Source organism: Mesitornis unicolor, unplaced genomic scaffold (genome assembly GCF_000695765.1).
Source record: "Mesitornis unicolor isolate BGI_N332 unplaced genomic scaffold, ASM69576v1 scaffold14758, whole genome shotgun sequence".
NCBI lineage: Eukaryota > Metazoa > Chordata > Aves > Mesitornithiformes > Mesitornithidae > Mesitornis > Mesitornis unicolor.
The window spans coordinates 104,541-126,035 of record NW_010202661.1 but is presented as its reverse complement, the minus strand read 5'-3'; the positions used below and the strand labels follow the sequence as shown (position 1 = coordinate 126,035).

At 43.8% G+C, this 21,495-nt stretch overlaps 1 protein-coding gene across 2 annotated transcripts in view; it reads left to right on the top strand.

Moving 5' to 3' along the window:
- The first annotated feature begins 5,216 nt into the window (after nt 1-5,216).
- Nucleotides 5,217-21,495, top strand: part of ELK3 (ELK3, ETS-domain protein (SRF accessory protein 2)) — a 21,303-nt gene continuing 5,024 nt past the window's right edge. For both annotated transcript variants that reach the window (XM_010190475.1, XM_010190474.1), the window contains exons 1-3: nt 5,217-5,423; nt 15,372-16,166; nt 21,397-21,495. The exon at nt 21,397-21,495 is cut by the window's right edge. In XM_010190475.1, the coding sequence (XP_010188777.1) occupies nt 5,217-5,423; nt 15,372-16,166; nt 21,397-21,495 (1,101 nt within the window). The remainder of the gene's footprint in view (nt 5,424-15,371; nt 16,167-21,396) is intronic.

The window sequence follows — 21,495 nt, the reverse complement described above, 5'->3', positions numbered from 1 at the left end:
GTTGATGACTTTTTTTCTATTTTATTTTTTTTTGCCTTAATGCCACTTTACTGACATTTTGTCATACGGAATTTTGTATGTATTGTATGTATTGTCTTGGCCAAAAAAATGGTAGTGCAACCGACATGTACTATATGTCTTAACCATTTCTACTGCAACTTGCATAATGTTTTCATAATGCTTACTCATGCTGGTAGGAGCCGGTCTCCATAGAATAAAGGGAGAGCCAGTCCTGGCATTTGAGCTGATCACCTAAGTGAGGAATTTGGGCTCCCCCTTTACAGGAAAATCAGCTCTTAGATGGGATGCTTTGCCTTGTGAATGTCTCTGTCCTTTTTTGTTACCCTCTTCAGGGAGAGCTTACAGTGTTGACTTTGCAGCGGCTCCAAGTTTAGGCATTTCCGCCAGCCCCTTAATTTGGTAGCAATGAATAGGGGCAGTATTATCAGCACGGATATTCCGAGTTGCCTCCTTCCCGCATCAGTCCTGAACTGGAAATTTGGTGTGTGGAGATCCCATCATGTCACACTGACCGTGCAGTCGGTAGGTTTTGTGCAGGGGCCACATCTGAAAGAATGCAAATTGGTAACACAGAGGGTGTCGGTGTGGTTGCCTCTCACAGCTGCCCGAGAAATGGACTTTCAGAAAACTCAGCCCTGAAATACCCTTTTGCCATCTAACGCTGCATTTCCAAGTCTAATTCTTTGTTGCTATGCCAGTGATTGTTGGCATCAGCGGTAGTGGAACTGATCACAAAGTAAAATTGCCACGCTATTTAGGTCAGGTCAACCTAGCAAGTTTTGTTCCGTTGCTTAGAAAATACCTTTGACTGTCAAATACATTGTATAAATATTTAAGAAATGGTAAGGTGGTGAAACCACTTGTGCTAAAGTGAATGGATGAAAAAATCAGTTGATTCTTTTGTCTATATGAATTTTGATTAGGCTTTCCATGACACAGAATATATGTTTCTTCCATAGGTTGCCTGTCTCGTTCTGTACCATAGATGGATGTCACTATCTAAATAAGTGATTTTTAAAAGCTATTTTTCTTCTAATCCATGTAATTCAGCACGTGGTTCCATGTATTATTTATTGCCCACCATTCAAATTCTATACTGAGCACAGAAGTAACAGGAATATTTATTGTTACTATTTAATATTAATAAAGAATTGAACGAAATGTGAAATATATGCCCTGTAGAAAGTGACCACATCCTAATACCTATTTCTGTCAAATTAAGGAAAGACACTGAATTCCCTTTGAATTCAAAAGAATTAGAAAAGATGTAAATTAAGTACAGCGTTTTCTGAAGACTTCCAAATCCTCCCAGTCATATTTTATAATAACTTTTTAATACAGGTAGCACATTTTTTGTTAAATTGTGTGCCTTGTAATGCATCTGCCATGTGATTCTTTTAATCCACCACTTAAATGAGGCACAAATTGAGGCTTAGTACACCGTGGGGCCACCTTGTCCTCCCAAGAGGGTAGTTGATACTTTGTGGAACCCCAAAATGGTGTCCATAGAGTAAGACAGGTTAATACTTCTGTTTGGCTGATTGGAGATGAAATATTTTGCATCAGTTAAAAAATTCTGTCACCACTGGATCGTAGATTTTTACTATTCCCCTGCAAATCACATTTCAGAGAATGGAAATGAAGCATAAAGATTAACACTAGTTTACTGAATTGCAAGGTACGTATTTACGATTTTACATCACCATATATGCTAAGCAAAACACTTCTGTTAAACATAGTTACAGCTGTGAATATTCAGTGCAAATCAGGCCTGAAGGCCTCAAGTTGGATGCTTAGAAGAAAAGGACCATACACTTAATGATCAGCTGAAAATGTAATTTGCATGATTGACCCCATGTAAGAATCATATACATAGAGTGGCTATACAAGCAATATTGATGCAGCATTGAGGTGTTTTAATCTCATTTCTGTACGGGCAGATTTGGGTCATACCCAGTAGAAGATTTATGCACCTACCAATTAAGTACCTCAATGCTGAATTTTGTGTTGCATAGATCCTTTATAAAGCCCGTTCAGAGCCTATGCACTTGCAGAGTTGACAGTAAGGCCAGCCAGGTGACGAGGAGCTGCCCAAATCTGATCCCCGCACAGCCATCTGCCCTGGATCCAGCACCTGAAGTGCCTCCAGAGATTATGTGTGTATCTCAGCCGGTTGAAGAACTGATCACCAAGAGCTGACCCACTGTGAAGAAGGTGGCAGTAACCTTTTATATGATAACCTGAGGGAAGTCACCTCTTTGTAGTCACCGGGACAGATAGCATGGAGTGGATGCTCCTGTGGGGTGTTCTCACATTTTTTACATTACCCCTATGGCTGAGCCCCCGGGAGGCCCACACTTAGGAAGTAAAATGGAATCCAAAACCGTTTACATTTTGCAAACACTAAGCATCAGAAACCAGTTTCATAATGGAAAGTGTAGCGCAGTGTGAGCTGTGGGTTGGTTACCTGTGAGTGTTCTTGGGCAGAGGTGAGTGGGGATGGAGGAGAATGCAGCAAAATGCACTTTGCTGTGAGCTCAGCTCCACCTAAACTCTCCAAAGAGGCGTGATTGCTGGTGATCTGAAGGAAGACATAATTTAAGGTCTGGGCGAGGGAATTGCACGTCTGAGGTGCTGCACTGTTTTGGCTAACAGCGTGGTGGCGGAGTTTGTATTGGTGCTTCTGTTGCCCCCTTCCAGCTTTCATTTCCTCAGCTGAAGTTGTGCCAACAGGTGCTTCTAGCGTGGGACACCTGTACAGACTTTAATGCAGTTTTGAAGAAAGCTATTTATGAGTTTTAATTTTCCAGAGCATAAAAAAGTTCTATTTGTGATTTGTTTGGAAGAGTTGTAAGATACAAGCTGGAATTATGCAAAGTATAGCTGTATAATATGTGAGGCACAGAAACTAAGGCCATTTTAAAGCAATATGGCTTTAAGTATAAATATACCTACTAATGTATAGTGAAATAAGTTGCAAAATTTATAAATACTAATGAAAAAGTATGTATGATGCCAGATTAATAGGGATATTTTATTAGCTATGATGTTATAGATAAATAATCTGTTAAATATGTTAATACTTGCACAGGTGGTGTAATTTAAAGGAAGTTTTAAAGCCTGTAAAGTGAATATATAGCTTTCAAGCTGTAGATAGCTTTCAAGTGTATTTAATTCTAGCAATACAGGTTTTTTTCTTGCATTGCACTGTGTGGACAGGGATTCGTATAAAGTGATTAAAAAATGCTGTGAAGCAAATGCCAAACTTTTGAAAGGGCTGAAGCACCCATGAGGGCAATTCTGTTTCAGGGATACCCAGCAGTCCTGGGAGTCTCTCCTGTCTCTTGCACGATACACAGCTGGGTGTCAGGAGTAGGTGCTTCTATCCCTGCCTTTCAGTCTGGATTCTCACCTAATTAGAAAAGTGAGGCTTTTGCAGGGATATAAAACCCCTCATTAATTCTGCAAATCCTTGTTTGGCCAGTGTACTTAGAAAAATAATTTGGACCAAAATAAAAGCTTCTAATTCTGATTTTCTGTAAAACTAATGACAGCTTTCTCCAGTATCTTTAACTTGCTTTTACGCTAGTGACGTTTATGCCATTCACTTTCTTTTATACTAGTGAAGCTTATGCAGTGTATTTTCCTTTATAACTACCACGTTGTGAAGAGAAGCATATAGCAACATCTAATAAATTAGTAAGAAAACAAGAAATATGCTTTCCTTGGTGCTGGGGCAGATTTGGAAGAGGCAAATCTTCCCCCAGGCGCCTGCTGCACTGCTCCATGGGGTGGATAGCTGGAAATCTTGTGCCCTCTTGTGGTCAGCACACCGAGGGAAACGCCTGGCATATTCGGGCTGTGTAATCTATTAGGCCACAAACGGTAATGGATTAGAAAATATAACGAGCAAGGAAATTAAAAATCATCAGCTTGTTTAGATAAAGACAAAAATATCCATTGTTATATGTCCAAAGATAAGTCAAATAATAATTAGCCCCATTAGCACCAATTAACTCAGTAATACCTGCATCTTTAAATCTGCTTTAGTTAGACATAACATGTCCAAATTAAGTAACAGAAGAGGCCAAGAAAAAGTGATTTGATACAGCGTTAACATGCTAAGGCTGGCAATGTTGTTGAAAGGGAAAAATCTCATTTTGTAGTTCTGTAGTTTAAAAGGTCAACTTTAGCTGCATCTTCATTATGATAATAAATCGTCTTCAGTGGTAACACTAACAAGTTTTAAGTTGCGTTTGTGCCTGTGCTGAGTTGGAATATAGTAATTCTTAAATTTATTTTTCTATTACAGTGTATGATAAAAGGTGTATTCTAGGGGAGGGCTCAGTAGCACAGCCAGTTAGCAGAGGAAAAAAATTAAACAACCTTTAGCGGAGAAAAAATATTCAAACAACCTAGAAGTGAGACTCTGGCACTGTTGAAAGTATTCCTAGTTCTCATTCGTGCATATGATGATGGAAGGAAAGATCCCTGATAGAGAAAGCTTCAGGGTAAACACTTGTTTTACTGTGCTTAAGTGTACTGAACTTTCAGCATTTCTGTGAAATAGATCATGTCTGTTGAGCTATTTCAATTGGCAAACAGAAGCAGCAAGAGCCATTTCAGGCCCTTGAAGAAACAAAATATGCAAAGGCTGCATGACACCGAGAGGGCGAGCGTGTGCGGTAGGAGGGGAAAAGAGTGTGGTTTCTGGTCCTCTAACCAAAGGCAACTGCTCTGGTCTTCCCTTTTCCTCCCCTTCTTCATATCTGAATCAGTTCAGGATAATTCTCACAACAGTAAACAACAGTTTTTCAGTTCATTTCAGTGGATAGCTACATCAAGTCCTTATTTCCCCCCTATATGTTCCTTTGAAGGGTGGTTGCATACATTGAATTGAAGATGCCAACTGGAGGTGACCCTCTACCATGTGAACCACACGGGCAATGCTTTCCTGAATACTTACTCTATTTTATATGTCCCTTCAGAAAATAGCAGTGGAAAAAAATTACTAGAACAGGAGTGCAAGACTTGTAGGTCTTGTGTATGTTTGGTTGTAAATGATAATAGTAGCTTCCTTTGCTCGATTACTTGGGATGACTCCTACACTGAGCTCACTACTGGAATGAGCGTTGGGTGGAACAGCTGCTCCCAAATGTTTTTCACACTGTTGCTCTCCTTTGTCCCTTGTAGGTATGGAGAGTGCAATCACACTGTGGCAGTTCCTTTTGCAGTTGCTGCTGGACCAGAAGCACGAGCACCTGATTTGCTGGACATCTAACGATGGTGAATTCAAGCTACTCAAGGCAGAAGAAGTGGCTAAGCTGTGGGGACTCAGAAAAAACAAAACTAATATGAATTATGACAAGCTGAGCCGAGCGCTCAGATACTATTATGACAAGGTAAATTTTGTTATTCTCATGCAGACTAAGAAAATAGAAACCCTACTGTTTAACATTTCACCTCTATGTGGAAGCTATTCAAAAGTTCCTCTAAATAGTTTTTCCAACAGACAACAACAGTATTGAAGGCAATCACAGCGGAGGTAAGAGGGCAGCTAAGAGATGCACAGGAAAACACTGCAATTCCCATTTCCTGAGGAGGGGAGGTTTTGACCTAGGTTTACACTTACCAATGCTTTCCTGTGTTTATGTGCTTGGCTACCCAGTATTTTCTGTAGCTTTTGACAACAATAAAATAACTGTTAGTAACAGAGAAGTGTTTGATTATTACAGCCTGCACAGGATCTTCTGGCTTGCAGGGAAGTGGTAAAAAGCAGTGATACTGTAATGCGGCAGGCAGAGCGGCAGCTTTACCAGCAGGTATCACCTGTGTCAGAACAAGGACAAGACACACAAATAACCCAGCAGCACAGAGGGCAGGGCTGAGTTCTCACAGTGTTCTTGGGACACATCTTTTGGAGCATAGATCTTGTCAGACAGTATTTTAGCTAGTCTCGCCTGAGCTTTCTGGTAAATCTATTCTACAGTTTTATTGGGTCCTAATTTATTAGCTGGAAATACAATGCTGAAACACTTCTACAGTTATGACAGTGCAGTATTACCTCAGTAGGATCTCACTGTAATTATTCCTTTGTTAATGCTCAGTGTTTCTGAGTTTGGAAATCTTCCACTATGTCATTTTAGGACAAAATCTGTGTTAGCTTCAACAGCAGCATGGATTATATGTTGCTGTCATATAATTAGCAGCAGTATAAATCAGAGTGCACTAGCGTGATGTCTTGCTGGATGGAAGTGCAAAATAAGTAGCAGAGGGAAAATCAGCTGGTTAGACGGGTGTTGGAGCAGGGCTGTGTTTGGGTCTGTTGTCAAGGTGGTAGTTTCATGCTGAGCTCCTCTCAGGTGAAGACTGTGTTTGCTGTAGAATGTTAAGTTTACTCCCACTTGGGAACTTACCTTCTGGGTATCTCAAGTCAAAACAGTGGAACATGTCCTTTAGTAGGGGATTCTTCATCAGATTGCAAGACCTACTGAATTTTGCCCCTCCTTCACGATTACATCTGTTGAGGTTTGGTAGAACTGGTAAGACTCAAAGTGTCAGCACAGTTTAGGCAGCAACCCTGTAACTGGCAAGCTGTGGTTATTTGCACGCTCTCAGAAGCTGGTTACGGGCTGATAGCGTAGGTGTATGCATAGTGCAGAGCTGTTGGCTGTTGAGAGCTCCACTTTCAACCTCTTTATTTAAAACTGAAATCTGAAATAATAACATATTGAACATAGTAATCTGGAATTACTTAGATCACTCAATTTGCTTCTGATTTTCAGGCATCACGACCATGCCCACAATCTAGAAGAGGTCAGTAAGGGTTGCTGGTGGATAGCACCACTGAAAATAAAATTTCTGTGGTATAGTGAGAGTTTATAAGATCACTGCCACTCCTGTGAAACCGTCCTTCACGTTGTCATTCAGTCCTTGGTCTTATTCTTCAGCATGAAGCAAGGTGGCAATGGTATATCAGAGATGCAAAAATGAGAGCAAGAAGCAACCAGAATTTCTATTAGATTGCTATAACAGAAAGGTGTTTGAAGGAAATCTCTCAGCTGTGACAAGATATTAGAAGGAAAAAATTGCGGATCACAAATAAATACCTGTGCTAAAATACCTGGCATATTCGTCTTTCTCAGTTTTAGACTCTAGCAAGTTTGATGAGTTTCCAAATTGTTTCTCCAGTCTTTTTTGGATTAACATTATATTGTTTTTACTTATGACTATTAAATTATTTCACTATTAGTTTCCTTTAAACTGATATTTTAATAATATGTCTAAATTAACTGTTGTTACTATTTCCTATATTCTTGAAGATCAGTATTAAAAAGGACTCTCATAGATTCTGTCCATTAAAAAGCGAAATTTCATCACCACACTTACTGGTCTGTTCTGATTTTGATTTTCAGAAAAGGCAGTGAGATGAGATTATGCAGTGAGATGAGATTATGCAGTGAGTAACACCACAGTTATGGCATGCTTGTTGACTGCACGAGGCAGAGGAAACGAGATATTGTTGCTGAACTGAGCTCAGAATACTGTTGTCATGTATTATTTGTAGTGCACTAATTATTGAAGGGCATGGTGGGGCTGTGCTCTATGCAGCCAGTCTAACACAGCAATCACAACACAAGTTGACTGCACATTAACTGTGCACAGTTTGATGATCAGACTTTTTATTAGTCACGTTGGAATTCGGAAGGACTCCTCCTGTAGGAATTATTTAGTTTCAGATCTAGAGCTGTAAGTTCAGCAATGAAGTGTTTGTAGTATTTTGTCCACTTAACATCTTTCAAAGGTGGCCTGACTGCAAAGGCACAAAAGGACTGGGAGAGGACCATGCAGCGGCTGTTCCAAGCAGTTGGTGCCATGTGTTCCTCTTCACTGAGTGCTAAAAAGACTCCCTCTCAGCAGGGAGAAGCTCACGTCATTACATGACTCCAGCCCCTCTGATTACGAACCTGGCTGGGATCAATGGAGGCAGAGTGCCTGTTGGTGAATGAATAGCACAGCCAGGCAGAGCCCAAGCACACAGGGACTTGCTTGAAATCAAGGGATGAGATATTTGTAGCACTTGTTCTTTGAGACCTCTCTGATCTGTTCAAATCGATGGAAGGTAATGGCTTCTTACTTGAGGCTTCCTTTCCTCTTTTATCTCTTAACCATTTTTCTTACCTTGTGCTGTTTTCAGATGCCCCTCAAAGCACACACACCTTTGTCATCTGTTTTATCTCTGCTTATGCAGCATCTGCCATTTGGGTGGCTGTGCAGTCTCTTCACCAGGGCACTGGCTGAGGTAATTGCTCGCTGTTCTTACAGCTGCTTTTTTGGGCTGTCTGCAGATTTTATGTAGGTGTGGCATAAAGATTTTGGCTGGTTTTTTTTGGAGTTCTGCAGCCCAAAAGAGGTTGTAGCTCCTTGATGGAAAGAAGGATAAGGATACCCTTCCCCGTGTATTGTGATCAGGGTTTGAACCCCAAACTAAAACCACAGCTGTTACTATTTAAAGTGAAGGAGTAGCTCCTTTAGCAGAAGACAGTGGGAGGTTCTCACACTCTGTGTGAGTATGGCGTGTTGTGTCTCGTCAGTTCGCAGGCAGTGAAGAAAGGTGAATTATGAGGAGAGTGCAGAGAGACAGGGGAGCTGGCTGCAGGTTGTGAAGTGTGAGAGATACAGGCATAAGGTAGCAGATAAGGAATCCTAGCAGTATGGGAGGGAGTGCTCAGCAGTGGGTTCAGTCCTAAACACTTCCTCTGCCTTCAGTTCGGTCTCTGCTGCATAGCACAGAAAGGGATGAAGTCGAGGAGGGGAGGAAAGGCTCCTTGCCATTCCTCTTTCCCTTCTGCAAAACACAAGGAGAAGGGCTGGTGAGGTGAAAGAGCCTCTTGCAGACCTTTACACTTCTCTTTCATGGACCATTCACCACTTTGTGGGATAAACCAAGAGCAGCCTCAACCCTTAGGAAGCCTTAAGGAGCCTTGTGAGATCCTTGTCCCCTCCTTGCTGTTGGCAGCAATGGATGTGTTGGCAGCTGGATGTGCTTGGGCGAATGGGATGCACACTGGGCAAATGAGATAAATATTGTGCTGCAGGCTGGGCAGTGACAGCATGAAAGGCAAGGGGCAAAACTCTGGACAAGACTTTATTTGGATTGTGGAATTATCATCAGGGACTTCTTTACCCATAACCCAAATGATCTGGGATCAAGTGATCTAGAAACGTGAGTTTGAGGCAAAGGGCAGAGATTTTTTTAGAAAAGATGTGGGATGGGCCTTCCTTTCTTGGGCTGCCCTCTGTTGCTACTGCACACAGCTGACACTCATTGAGCTACTGCTTCATGGTTTGTCTTTGAGATTATTCACTGTGGAGAAATACAAACTGATCACTGGATAAATGGAGGTTTATGAGATCTGCCATTTTGCTTGGGGGAAACACTGCCTTGTTAAAATTCATCATCTGATTCATCTGAACTTAAAAGTAAATTAATTCCAGTACTGGAGAAAAATAACACAATTAGGACAAGTTCCTCAGCCTGGCTTTGAAAGCAAGCCTGACGTGCTGCTGAGGCTGATGGCTAGATTTATGTTAAGTTCACATATAAAGCACCCCAGGAAATGTAGTGTGGCATGTCTCGGTTGTAATTTGCTATCATGATTCTGGTTGCTAAAGGTTTATTGATAATCTGAAGACTTTCCATTTCCTGTTTCATTTGTTACCCAAATTCCCTTCCCCTCTTTTTATTTAATGTGTTTCCCCTGTTGCCTCAACAGAGCAGCAGAACAGATGACAGATAGCGCTGAGGAAAGGCATCCTGCACTCTTCATCTACAGCATAAGCAGCATGTCCATCATGTCACACACTTCTGCCGGTCAGAAATCTCTTGTAAAGCTTTCAGGCAAGGAAACCCTTTGCATCTGTTCCCATGCACAGCACTTCAGCTTGATATGTAGAACTAAGTAGGATTAGTAGGTTTTATTCTGTTGAAGTTGCCCAGTTTCTTTGTTTTTCTGATAGCTGTAATGACAGATACCTTTTGGAAGTCTCTAGATGTTTCAGGACTGCTAAAGGTCTCCATGAATATTTCAAGATGACACCACAAGAGGGAAGCTAATGAGTTTTCCCCATGAGGTTTCTTTTTTGAGGGAAGGAGTGCAAATACAGGAAGTTACATGCAGATAGTGACATTAATAGGATGAAACAGTTGTGGAAATCAAGCCTTCAGAAGTTAGGAAGTGCAAGAATCACAGTTACCTGGGTAACCTTAATGTTTGCATGAGCTATGCTGCATCTTTAGCTACACAGTTACATACCGTTGCGATGAGCAGCTATTCAGTATTTTTGCATCCTCTCTGAACAGTGTGCGGCCCCAGACTTTGCTCAGTGAGCGCTATTCAATCTGTCTTCTAAAGACAGAATAAATCATTTTCTATTCAGTTCATGGCTGCCTGCTTATTTAGATGTGTTGGCAGCATGATGTATAGCATATAAATAATACGGGCTTCGTTGGTGCAGTGCAGGGGACAGAGCTTCTCAGGTGCTTGTAGGATTCAGAGGTGCCCATGCCATTCTCTCCCCTCTCATAACAGTCAGATGCAGTAGTCTGGTTACTAGTACCTGTTTTTAATGCCCAAGTGTGGGTGGCAGCATGGAGGAATTGTTTCATGAAGAGGGTCCCTTGCTTATTCTGCTTACAGAACTTCAGGGTATAAAGTGATAGTGGAAACTATTATTTTATTTTTGGGAAGGTCTTCTCTTGAGTTACCCTGGGGGAAATAGAATATTACAAGGAAACGATAGTGGTATGGTGGTGCTAGAGCACCAGCTATCCGTTTTGTAGTGGTGCAGGTAAGAAGTGTTATAAGGAAATACTTGAAGGAGCATTAGAAAATAGCTTTAAAGAGAATTGGAAGGAGCTTCTTTCAAGAGTGATGTCTGGAAGTCAAGAATTTGCTTATCTGAAATGGCATAAAAGTGGTTAATGAGTGCTCATAGAAAGATGGAAAGATAGAAACAATTTGATAGTAAGAGGTGATGGGTAGAGGAGAAAACCCAAGAAGCGCCCTGAAAGGAGTGGCAAATAGCTCGTGTTTGATGTGAGAAAAAAGGACGCCTGTGAACTGCAGCAGAGAGAGCAGAGAGGCTGGCCAAAGGCGCCAGCCAGAGGGATGGCCTTTGCCTTCCAGATGGAGATGGGTGAGGAAAGACTGAAATCCAGCTAAGTGAGAGCCTCGTGCTTCCACAGGTCAGCCCAGGTGCACCTGTGCCTCCATCAAAAAATTTCACAAAATCTAGCTTCTACACACACAGTGTAATAAGCGTAAGTGCGTGAAGTACGATCTTAACAGCATCTGCTTGCCTGCACATGCTGATGTGGACACCCTCTCCCCCATTTTTTGGAGCAAACCATGCAGCCACAGGTACCTCCTGTCAGTTTTCGTACTTCCAGCATTAGAGTGTGAGCAGCCATCTCTCTGCGTAGGGTTCCCAGCAGCTGGAGGCAGTCTGACTTCCTAGTCATCATATCCTGTGAGGAATTCATAGCCTAAGAGTCTCCACATGTGCTGCATCCCTCGGTACTCTTGGAGCTAGGGAGCTTGCAACGCATCCAAATGGGAGTTAAGAGCAGCAGCTGGTCCTTCTCCTTCTTTCCCAGGCAGGGATGCTTAGTACCTACAGAGAAGTTCATCCTGTTCTCCTATAGATTTTGAGATATCAGACACCATGGTTATAGACCCACTGCTACTGCAGCCAGCAAACTTACTTGATAACAGGTTTGAGCCAAGCCGCCAAAATCCTTGTGTCACACCTGCAGTATAGCTACACCTTAGCTCTAAATAGCTCAAACAGGGAGTCAGAGCTGATGTAGATGGAACAGAAACACATGGCAGCAGAAGTGAAGTCTGAGTTGCACCAATACATAGGAAAACTTAGGGGTGGAGGAGAAAAAAATGGAAAGGAACTAGAGGTCGTGCTACTGAGATGGACAGACAGCTCCTGTGTGTTCAGAGAAGGCTTCCAAAAGTAGTAGTGCATAGGCATAGTTGACGCAAAAAAACCCCAGCCACATTATAGCCTGGTTTAAGCTGCAGGGGGAACCAGGCCACCGTGTCTTTGGCACCAAACTCAGCCAGCTGCTCTGTGGAGAAGGACAGGGGGAGATACCCATCCTTCCAACCAGTGTTTCAGAGCGCTTGGGTAAGGCTGGTTTTGGGTTGAGTGCCTGAAGTGATGTGATGTGAGCAAGCCTGAGCTCCCTGCAGGGCTGATGTGCTGGAGCAGACGTCGGGCAGTGCTGTGCCCAGTTCCTGTCGGCAGCTTTCCAAGCACTTTGGAATGGAGGGCAGTCACATTTGCAGTAGTTGCTGTTTGAGAGACTGTGGCCAGAGAAGGGGAAGTGTAAAGTGTCCAAGTGATGAAACCAGTCAAGAAGCCAACAGAAGAAGGGCATTCCCAGCTCCCTGCCCTCTTTCTAAATGTCAGAGAGTGCTGTCTCTTGATAAGATTTTTGTTGCTTTAAGCGGTTGGACTGGAGCCCCTGCTCTTGGCCGGGTTGCCCAGTTCCCCTCCCCAGCAGCTGCACTGGCCCAGCAGTCACCTTCCCCGGCAGCACAGTCCCAGAGCTCCCTGCAGCCCTGGCTGCCAGCCACCGGCACTTACTGCAAACCTGCCTATGAAGAAATTTACCTAGGAATGTAAAAAAACAACCCCCAAAAAGAGCTAAATGTGCACATATACTTACTGTCCTGCTACCACGACAGTGGTCTCCCTGCAAATGCGGTCCTTAATATTGGGAAGCTTGCTTTGCCCTTGCAAACTGAGGGTGGAAAAACCCCTGCTTGTCATGGTGCCCGTCACTGTCTTCTGTGGTTTGAGCCATCGTTCACAGCTCAGAATGATTCTGACAGCTCACCGAGGTGATCGTAAAAATAATCTGCTTTTTACCTTCACTTCAGTTGTTTGTCAAAAAAATTCAGAAGTGTCAGTGGCATTTTGGAGGCACATAATTAATTTGCATCCTCATTTTCTCTTACACGCTGATGGAGATTTCCTCGGGCTCCACATTTAAGAGAAGCCTGCGAAGTGCTTGGGGGATCTGCCCTTGAATCCTTTTCATCTCCCACCGTTGTTAAGTGGGCCTTTGCTGCAGGCTGATGGAGTCAGAGAGACCTTAAAATATAACTATATTTAATAGTAACAGAGGGAATATAAACTCACCAGCCTTCTCGGTTGCTTTTTATAGCAATGTTCCCCTGTTCCAAGCCTGCACCAGTGTAAAACTGTCACCCTTAAATACATTTAATCTTTTTCTGTGTTTTTCAAGTAGGATCTCCATTGCCAGTGCTTGATGTAATGATAACCCAAAACTGCCAGGAGCAGAAGGGAGGAAATACTTTAAGTTAAAAAATATGTATTTAAATAAAAGAAAACAAAATCCACTTGAGGTGTTTTGTTTCGTATGTGAGTAGATTGGAAGTTTTGCCTTTTTCAAGAAGAATGTAATACTGAAAGTGCAGAAGAAGTGCGTCCCTCCAACGTTTCACCTAATTAGCATACACACAAAAATCTAGGCCCAGCCCAAAGCCATGGGAATTAAAGCTCTGAGATCCTGTGGGCTAAGTAAATGTCCTGAACTTCTGGAGGGCAAAGACAGGCATTCCAAGATCCTCCAGGTGGGTAGATGTGTGTATGATTCGGCATTGAAGAAGGCAGTTTAGAGCCTTTAGTCTGAGCTTGCTGGATTTAATTCTCCTCTTTGCTACAGATCCCTGTTATCGACTTGGGAAGCAAATTTCTCCATTTGTGCCACAGCTTCTGACCTGTGAAGCAAAGCTGCATCCCAGGGCTCTTTGTAGGATTAATTTTGTATTCAGGAAGGTGCCTGAATGAAGTGCCAGGACACTCAGATTGATGAATTACAGACTGGAGTAGCTCAGCTGAATGACAGAAGTTCTGATACCCAAGTGCAGATTCCTCTTTCCGAAAGTCAGCCTTGCTTTTGTGACAAGAAAAGGTGTAGTGCAGGCACTGCAAGCACCCAGCACTAGGTACTGCCTGTATAGAAATAGAAATTTGCATTTCTTTTTCTTCCTTTTTTCCTGTTCCTTTTTAAATCAGTTTAGCAAATGTTTCCTCTGCTGGTCTCAGAATCTGTGGTAGACTGAAAAACAAATTAGATTTTTAGGAATATTATAAATATTTACATTCCCATATTTGCAGTAAAACAAATGTCTGTTTGCAGACTACCAAACATGTGATGCACTAAAGGAAAGCAGCTTGGAACAGGGTTTTCAGAGGTAACTTGCAGACAACTCTGCACCAGGGGCTTCAAGACGAGATAAATCACTGTGGAAATCTCAGGAAATACTGCTGCTTGCCTTCCACAGCACTTGGCTGAGGGTGGTCAATGTTCCAGTCCTTTTCCTAGGCCAGGCCAGCACCATGTGCTGTAGAGCTCTGCAGGGGAGTACACATCGCATCCTTCAGGATACTGAGCTAGAACTCGGTATCAGGACTCTCACAAATGACTTAAATCCCAAAGGGAATCAGTTCTTTGCATAAAAGGGACGCTTTTATTATGGCAAATATGAAGAAAAAGTAAATAGTTCCACAAACCTTTAGGAAGTTTCGGGTATTTCTTCTATAATTAAATTCATTAGCCAGTTTTGACTGATGAAATCCTTCTGCCTGCGCCAGTAAGCATCCTGAGCCTAATGCAGCTCTGGAGATAGCACAGGAGGACACAAATACTTTTCCAACCCATGCAAGTGACTGCATTTGTCACAGCCATAGCTCAGAGCCATTGGAAGAAGCGCAGTAACCATTGACCCAGGTCAATCCTGCGCGCAGGCGGGATGGGAGGGTGAATGACTGGAGTGGGGAGGCTGCAGTGGTTTTGTCCCTTGCAGATATTTCAAGAGTAGTTCATACTCAGGGTACTTGGTGTCAGTTTTGAGAGGTGTAAATGAAGGAGTTTGCCTTTGGTGTGGAACGCAAATGGTGCCGTGGTTTGGGTCTTTTGCAAGACCGCAAAATTGTTTTTACTAGAAAGAAAATATTCCCAAGCTGCCTCCGAGGAAGCGGGAGGAAAACGGCCCACCAGGAGGTCTTTCTTGCCTCGTAATGGTGATTTTGTCAGGCACCATGAAGAGCAGGGGGTGATCTCCCTGGCTGAGTAGAGGTGTGGACATGAGCCAAGGATGAGTAGCATTAGGAGCCCCACTGAAATGACCTGCTCAGCTTGAGGAGGCAGCAGTGCCCCCCTGTCCTTATGAACCCCTTTATGTTTGCTGTACTGAGTGCCTCCAAAATGCTGATATTTCTAGCATCTGCTTTTGTATTTGCAGAACATCATCAAGAAAGTGATCGGACAAAAATTTGTGTACAAGTTTGTCTCCTTTCCTGAGATTTTAAAAATGGATCCACATGCTGTGGAGATCAGCAGAGAGAGCCTTTTGCTGCAGGACAGCGACTGTAAGATGCCCTCTGAGAGCAGGGAGCAGCACAAGCACAGCTTGTCGGCGCTGAAAAGCACAAGCCGTAATGAGTATATCCACTCTGGCCTCTACTCCTCTTTCACTATCAACTCTCTGCAGAATCAGCCAGACCCTTACAAGCCAATCAAAACAGAAAAACTGGAGGAGAAGTCAGAAAGAAGCACACCAGTTGAAGAAGTGCGGACTGTTATAAGATTTGTGACAAACAAAACAGACAAACAAGTTATGAGGCCCATGGTGTCGCTGCCTTCCACTTCCGAAACAGCAGCTGCCTCTGCTTTCCTCAGCTCCTCAGTATCAGCTAAAATATCTTCCTTAATGCTACCCAACAGTGCCAGCATTTCATCTCCATCGTCGTCTTCCTCCAGGTCGCCGTCTCTGTCTCCCACCTCGCCCCTCCCTGTGGAGCACAGGAGCCTCTTCCTTGAGTCCAGCTGCCACGACTCAGATTCCCTGGAGCCTCTGAACCTCTCCTCAGGCTCCAAGGCCAAATCTCCATCTCTTCCCCCAAAGGCTAAAAAACCCAAAGGCTTGGAAATCTCTGCCCCGCCTATGGTCCTCTCCAGCACCGACATCGGTTCCATCGCCCTCAACAGCCCCGCGCTCCCGTCGGGATCCCTGACTCCAGCTTTTTTCACCGCGCAGGTGAGGCCCGCTCGTCTCCTCTACCCTTGCTTTAGCCAGCTCTCCCTCTGTGTGGCCAAGTGCTGTGTGCCTTTCCCCAAAAAAATACAATACAGGGAAAAGGGGAACATAGCAGAGGTCTGAAGGAAGGGTGCAAAGTCAGTTCGTCCCAGGGTTCCTACGTGGGTGTGGGAAGAGCCATCACAGTTAACATGAGTGAATCGCTCATCAGTTCACAGCAGCCTCCAGGTCTACACAACAAGCAGGAAAAAGCCAACAAGAAAAACATGGGGGTTTTTTAGGTCACGATGTAAACGTGTGCACTGTGGGATGCTTGGTTAGATGGCTGTACTCAATGTTGTGTTCTTTCAAACAGCGCGACCTTTGCGTTAGTTTTTGAACACAGAGCAAAATAACTGGTTTCTAAGACAAGGCTTTTAAGCCAGCTTCCATTTCCAGAACTTTACAGATCCTCAGTGCTTTCAGCACAGACCTACTGAATAATCAGCAGGTTATTTTGTTCTTTTTAATCACATACTTGTGGTACTGTCAATGGTAGGTTCTCGTTTTCAAGCAAGTCTATGAAAAAAAATCTAGTGGTTCAGAGAAAAAGAGGAAAATCCCATAGATAATGACCTGATGTGTTCATCAGTGAATTTTGTCTTATGCTACCACTGCAAAATCAGACAGAAAAATCCAAGAGTAAAATTATCCCAACGGAGAACACCCCCTAACATTCCCCCCCTCCCTGAAATACAAGTTGATGCAAACGCTAGCATCGAATGAGACAAACGGAAGAATAAAGAATAAATACAAATAAATACAATATGTGTGACAAGCTCTCATTTACTTCAGGCTGAGCAGGGGTCATGTTGCATCCAGCATCCCTGTACTTCTTCCCCAGCTTGAGGAGGTTTTGCACAGACGATGCCTGCAGCACAGCCACATTAGAGGTTTTTGGGCTGGCCATGGACAGCATTGTGTGCCCACACGGCTCAAAGGCCTGGCAGAGGGGAGAGCATCAGCGAGTGCCCCTGGCCAGCACAGCGTTTGCTCTTGTGGAGCTTTTCAGCTGGCTGCAGGGCCAGGTTGTGCAAAGCCACTGCACCTATAGGTCACCGAGATGTGAGGCTGTGTTGCAAAGACAGAGGATTTTGTGGGCCATTATCTGTCATTTTTGACATCACAAACATTTAAGCAAAGCTGTGTTTGGCAGGAAGAACAGAAGTTCTTCAAACCAAAACTGAGGTGCATTGACCGACTCTCATAATCTCTAACTGTGGTATAACCACGGTAAGTATTTGCTTGCAGGAAGCAGATCTGACAAATCGTATCAGATACCAACCATACACAATGACAGGAGGAGTTATTACAAGCTTGCTTTAATCTACTGCTGACCCAAAACTCAGCGTGAACAGAGATTTTTTTTTCCTTATTTTGTAATTATTTCTTTGAACACTTCATTTTCTCATTCATCTATAAATTGGTGTACTTACTGCCCCTGAAAGATGTAGAAGAGAATTAGGTAGGTGACTGTGGCCATCCTTTATAATGATGTCTAGCTAAGGCCATGATGATTGTTATCTGACCTAATGTCATTACAGATCTCTTTTTGCATGTTGTCCTAGCACAGAGGAGGCAGATGGCACCTGTGTAGGGTAGTTCCTGCATCTATTTATTTAAACTTTTAGCTATATAGGAACATAGCTTTTTTCGTCTCTTTTAGCTTTCTATTTCCAGTGTGTATAAGAAGCACTCTGCATCCTAAATACTTGACTATAAAATAAAAACCGTACAATAACTGTATTCAGGTAACTGTAAAACCACAATGCAAAATAACTAAAGACATAATTTAGGCTGGAAGTCTGCAGTTCATCCCGTTTTGCTAGGGAGAATGTGCATGATATCTCAAGCAATCTCTGATTTATCAGATGCTGGTGGTAGACACATGCTCCCATGGGGCAGGTGCAGAACAGGATGTTGGACACTGCTTCCTGCTCCAGAGGTGATGCGGGTTTGGGGGAGGTCCTGCAGCCTCAGAGGGTATTTCAGGTGGCTTTCCATTGTACATGCTGGTCGTGAGGAATACTTCTAATTACCTGATATCTCCATTGGTGGAGCCCTGTGGTACACACCACTGATTTCAGAACAGAAAAATGGGTGTGAAGAGGTCAGTGCATACAGTGCCAGAGAAATGTCATCTTTCCATTTGGTTAGCTTCAAAGAGAGAGATTTAAATGTTTTATTCAGTAGTTGCTTCTTTTACAGGTTACTTATGCTTGTTAAATCTGTTGGCTCTCCCTTGGCCAATGTGGATGTATAATTTTGACTCACTGATTTTCTTCAGGCCTCTGCTTCAGCATTTGTTGCATTCAAAATGCGCCCTTTCCTTACAGACAGAGCGGTGAGCCGGCACCCAGCACACGTGTGGTCTGTATTATGTCCACATTCACCATCCAGGCTCCAGCTCGTGCTCAATGCCCTGAGAGGTGACGCACATGTGACAGCACTTGTGCATTGTCTGACAGTGGGAAGTGACAAGAAATCACGGAATCACAGAATATTAGGAGTTGGAAGGGACCTCGAAAGATCATTCAGTCCAACTCCCCTGCCAGAGCAGGATCACCTAGACCAGGTCACACAGGAACGCGTCCAGGTTGGCCTTGAATGTCTCCAGAGAAGGAGACTCCACAACCTCTCTGGGCAGTCTGTGCCAGTGCTCTGTCACCCTCACAGTGAAAGAAAGACTGTACCTACACATATTTTTTGTCAGAGCAGCCAGGAGCCACGAGCATTGCTGCTTACCATAATCCTCTCTGTGCAATGAATGATTTCTATTTAAACTGTTCCTATGCTTAGATTATAATGACTTATTTGGAAGTAGGAGCTTCCCACTGGGTTCCACATCCAGTACCAGATGTGCAGCTGCACGAGGGCAGAAAATGAAGTGACACATCCATTTCTGCATGTAATTTAAGGATAGCCTGTGCTGTGGTGCTGTTTATACTTACGTTTCCTCTGGTGTTTTGATGCTTGGCTGATGGTGATACTGAGAACAAGCCTGGGAGGCCCTGTGCTCTTTTCTGCATTAAATATTAACAGATTTGAAGGCTTGCTTTGGCTCCAGCAGCACTTACAGACATTAATGCCCTGATCACCAGAGGACACGAGCTTTTGCTTAGCACTGTTGTTAGGCACATTAATGTGCTTTGAGATGAATGGAGGACAGCTCTGTTTCCAATCTCCTCTCTCTCTGAAGGCTTGCTCTGGCTATAGGTGGGAATAAACACCTCCAAGTTTTCTTCATTACTTTCAGAAGACCCCCCTCAAGAGCTGCATTTTCAGTTCTGGGTATCTGCAGCTTCTTAGATAAAAAAATAAAGAACCAAGGCATAGCTCAATGGAGCTCTTAGTACATTTGGCACAGTACTGTGTCCTCAGTCAAATGTTGTTGGCTCTTGCTGCTTACACTCTGGGTTTTAAGGGTTAGTAGGCTCTTCTGTAAGTAGATCTCTGAGTATTTATCCTGACCTAATTAGGTGTCAGTCTCGTAAATCCCTGTCGAGAGCCTTCACCGGTGGAGCATCAGCTTGTAATGTGGCACAGGAAGGTGCTCTTCTCCCGGGTGCTGCTGTTTTCTTGCCCTGTGAAAGCGCCATGGTTTTGGGAAGAGGGTGTTGGTGAAGGAGCCTGCTCATCAGTGCCTGCTTGTCAAGTGTTTTTTTCTCTGATATCTTGACAAGAGATCAGCTCAAGACAGAAATTGTCTCCTTGCCAGGCCTCCACCCATGATTTGCCCCTCTTGGTGTCATCCAAATATATCCAGACTGACCTCCTTGGTACTGCAGTGAGCGCCGTACCTGCTGTTTTACTGCATGAACACCAACCTCATGGTTCTCCCAGCGCACAGCTCTCTTCCTGTGCTTTCCCAGTGTAAGCAGCCTTTGGACATAACTGTGCTTTCTTCCACGGGGTCCCATATTTCTGATCCACCTTCTCCAGCACAAGGGAGATGGCAGCGTCCTTTCGCTTTGCATTTCTCCATGAACCCCACTTCTTTTGAGATGCCTTAGAGAAATGGGCCCCTTCAGCCAGGCTTTTTGTATTAAACAGCGTTTGGGACAGAATCCCTGGGAGGACCTTAATGTTAATAAAGTGTCCCCCCATCCCCGGTTTCAATTGCTGGATGTGGGGGCAGAGGTTACATTTTTGGCCTTGTGAGAAGCTAGTGGGTATCAGAATACATCATGTGCTGGTTACTAGCAGGAGGTACTCCATATCTTCTGTCTTCTCTTTACATATTTTGAACTCTGGGCAAGCTGGTGCCCCAGTTCAGCAGAGCACTGAGGCGCTTGTGCTACACAGCAAAACCTGTACTTACTTGCCAAGTGTGCCCTCAAATTCCACTAAGTGCTTTGCTAAATAGGACTGATTTTGATAGTTGGCATCAAGATTACTGGTGAGATTAACTCATTATGCCAAATACTTTGTTCAAAACCATCATATCACTTTCATGCTCTTTTTTGGAAAGAGAAAAGTTACTCTGGTTACAGAATAATTCATGTGGCTCTTCCTTGGAGTGGAGATTTGCATGTGCTGTAGCTCTGCTCCCCTCCAGTTGTGCTTCAGAAGCCCCGTGGCACTGGAAAGAGACACCTTTGACTTGGGAAAACCCTTGGATTCCTACTTCTTGCCATTTTTCTTCTTTTCAAGCAGTTATCTGTGCTCTCTGCAGCCCCTCTGGGCACCCAACCCCTACCCTTGCCTCTCGCCCACGCACTGCCAGCTTCTTGTGTTTTGAACAGGCGCCACCCGAGGAGTGAACTTCAAAGGGCAGCAGCAGTGGCTCTTTTGGCTCCTCATGCAATTGCATGAACGCTTCATAAGCTGCAGTCAGTGCATGCAACCGCTGCCCTTCAGAAGGTAAAAAAATTATTCTGAAGGAGCCTAAGCTGTGTTTACAGACACTGGGGCATGTGTGGTATTTTATACAGAGTGAGGTTCAAATTAACGATCACTGTGCTTCTCCCTAAGCAAATCGTGATAGAAATAAAGTCAATTTGTGTATGAAGGAATACCAAGTGTGCAGGGCTGGATGGACAGTTGCTGCTGGCCAGTGCACTCACCGTGCTGTGTGTCTGAATTCACTGGGAAAAAAGAGCCAGGGGGTGAAGTGTAAGACTTTAAGGGGTTGTGGCTGCTGTATGGAGCTCTAACTCCCATCGTGGGGTGATTTGTTTTTTTTTTGCAGACCCCAAATGGATTATTGCTGACCCCAAGCCCGCTGCTGTCCAGCATTCATTTCTGGAGCAGCCTCAGTCCTGTTGCTCCTCTGAGTCCTGCCAGGCTG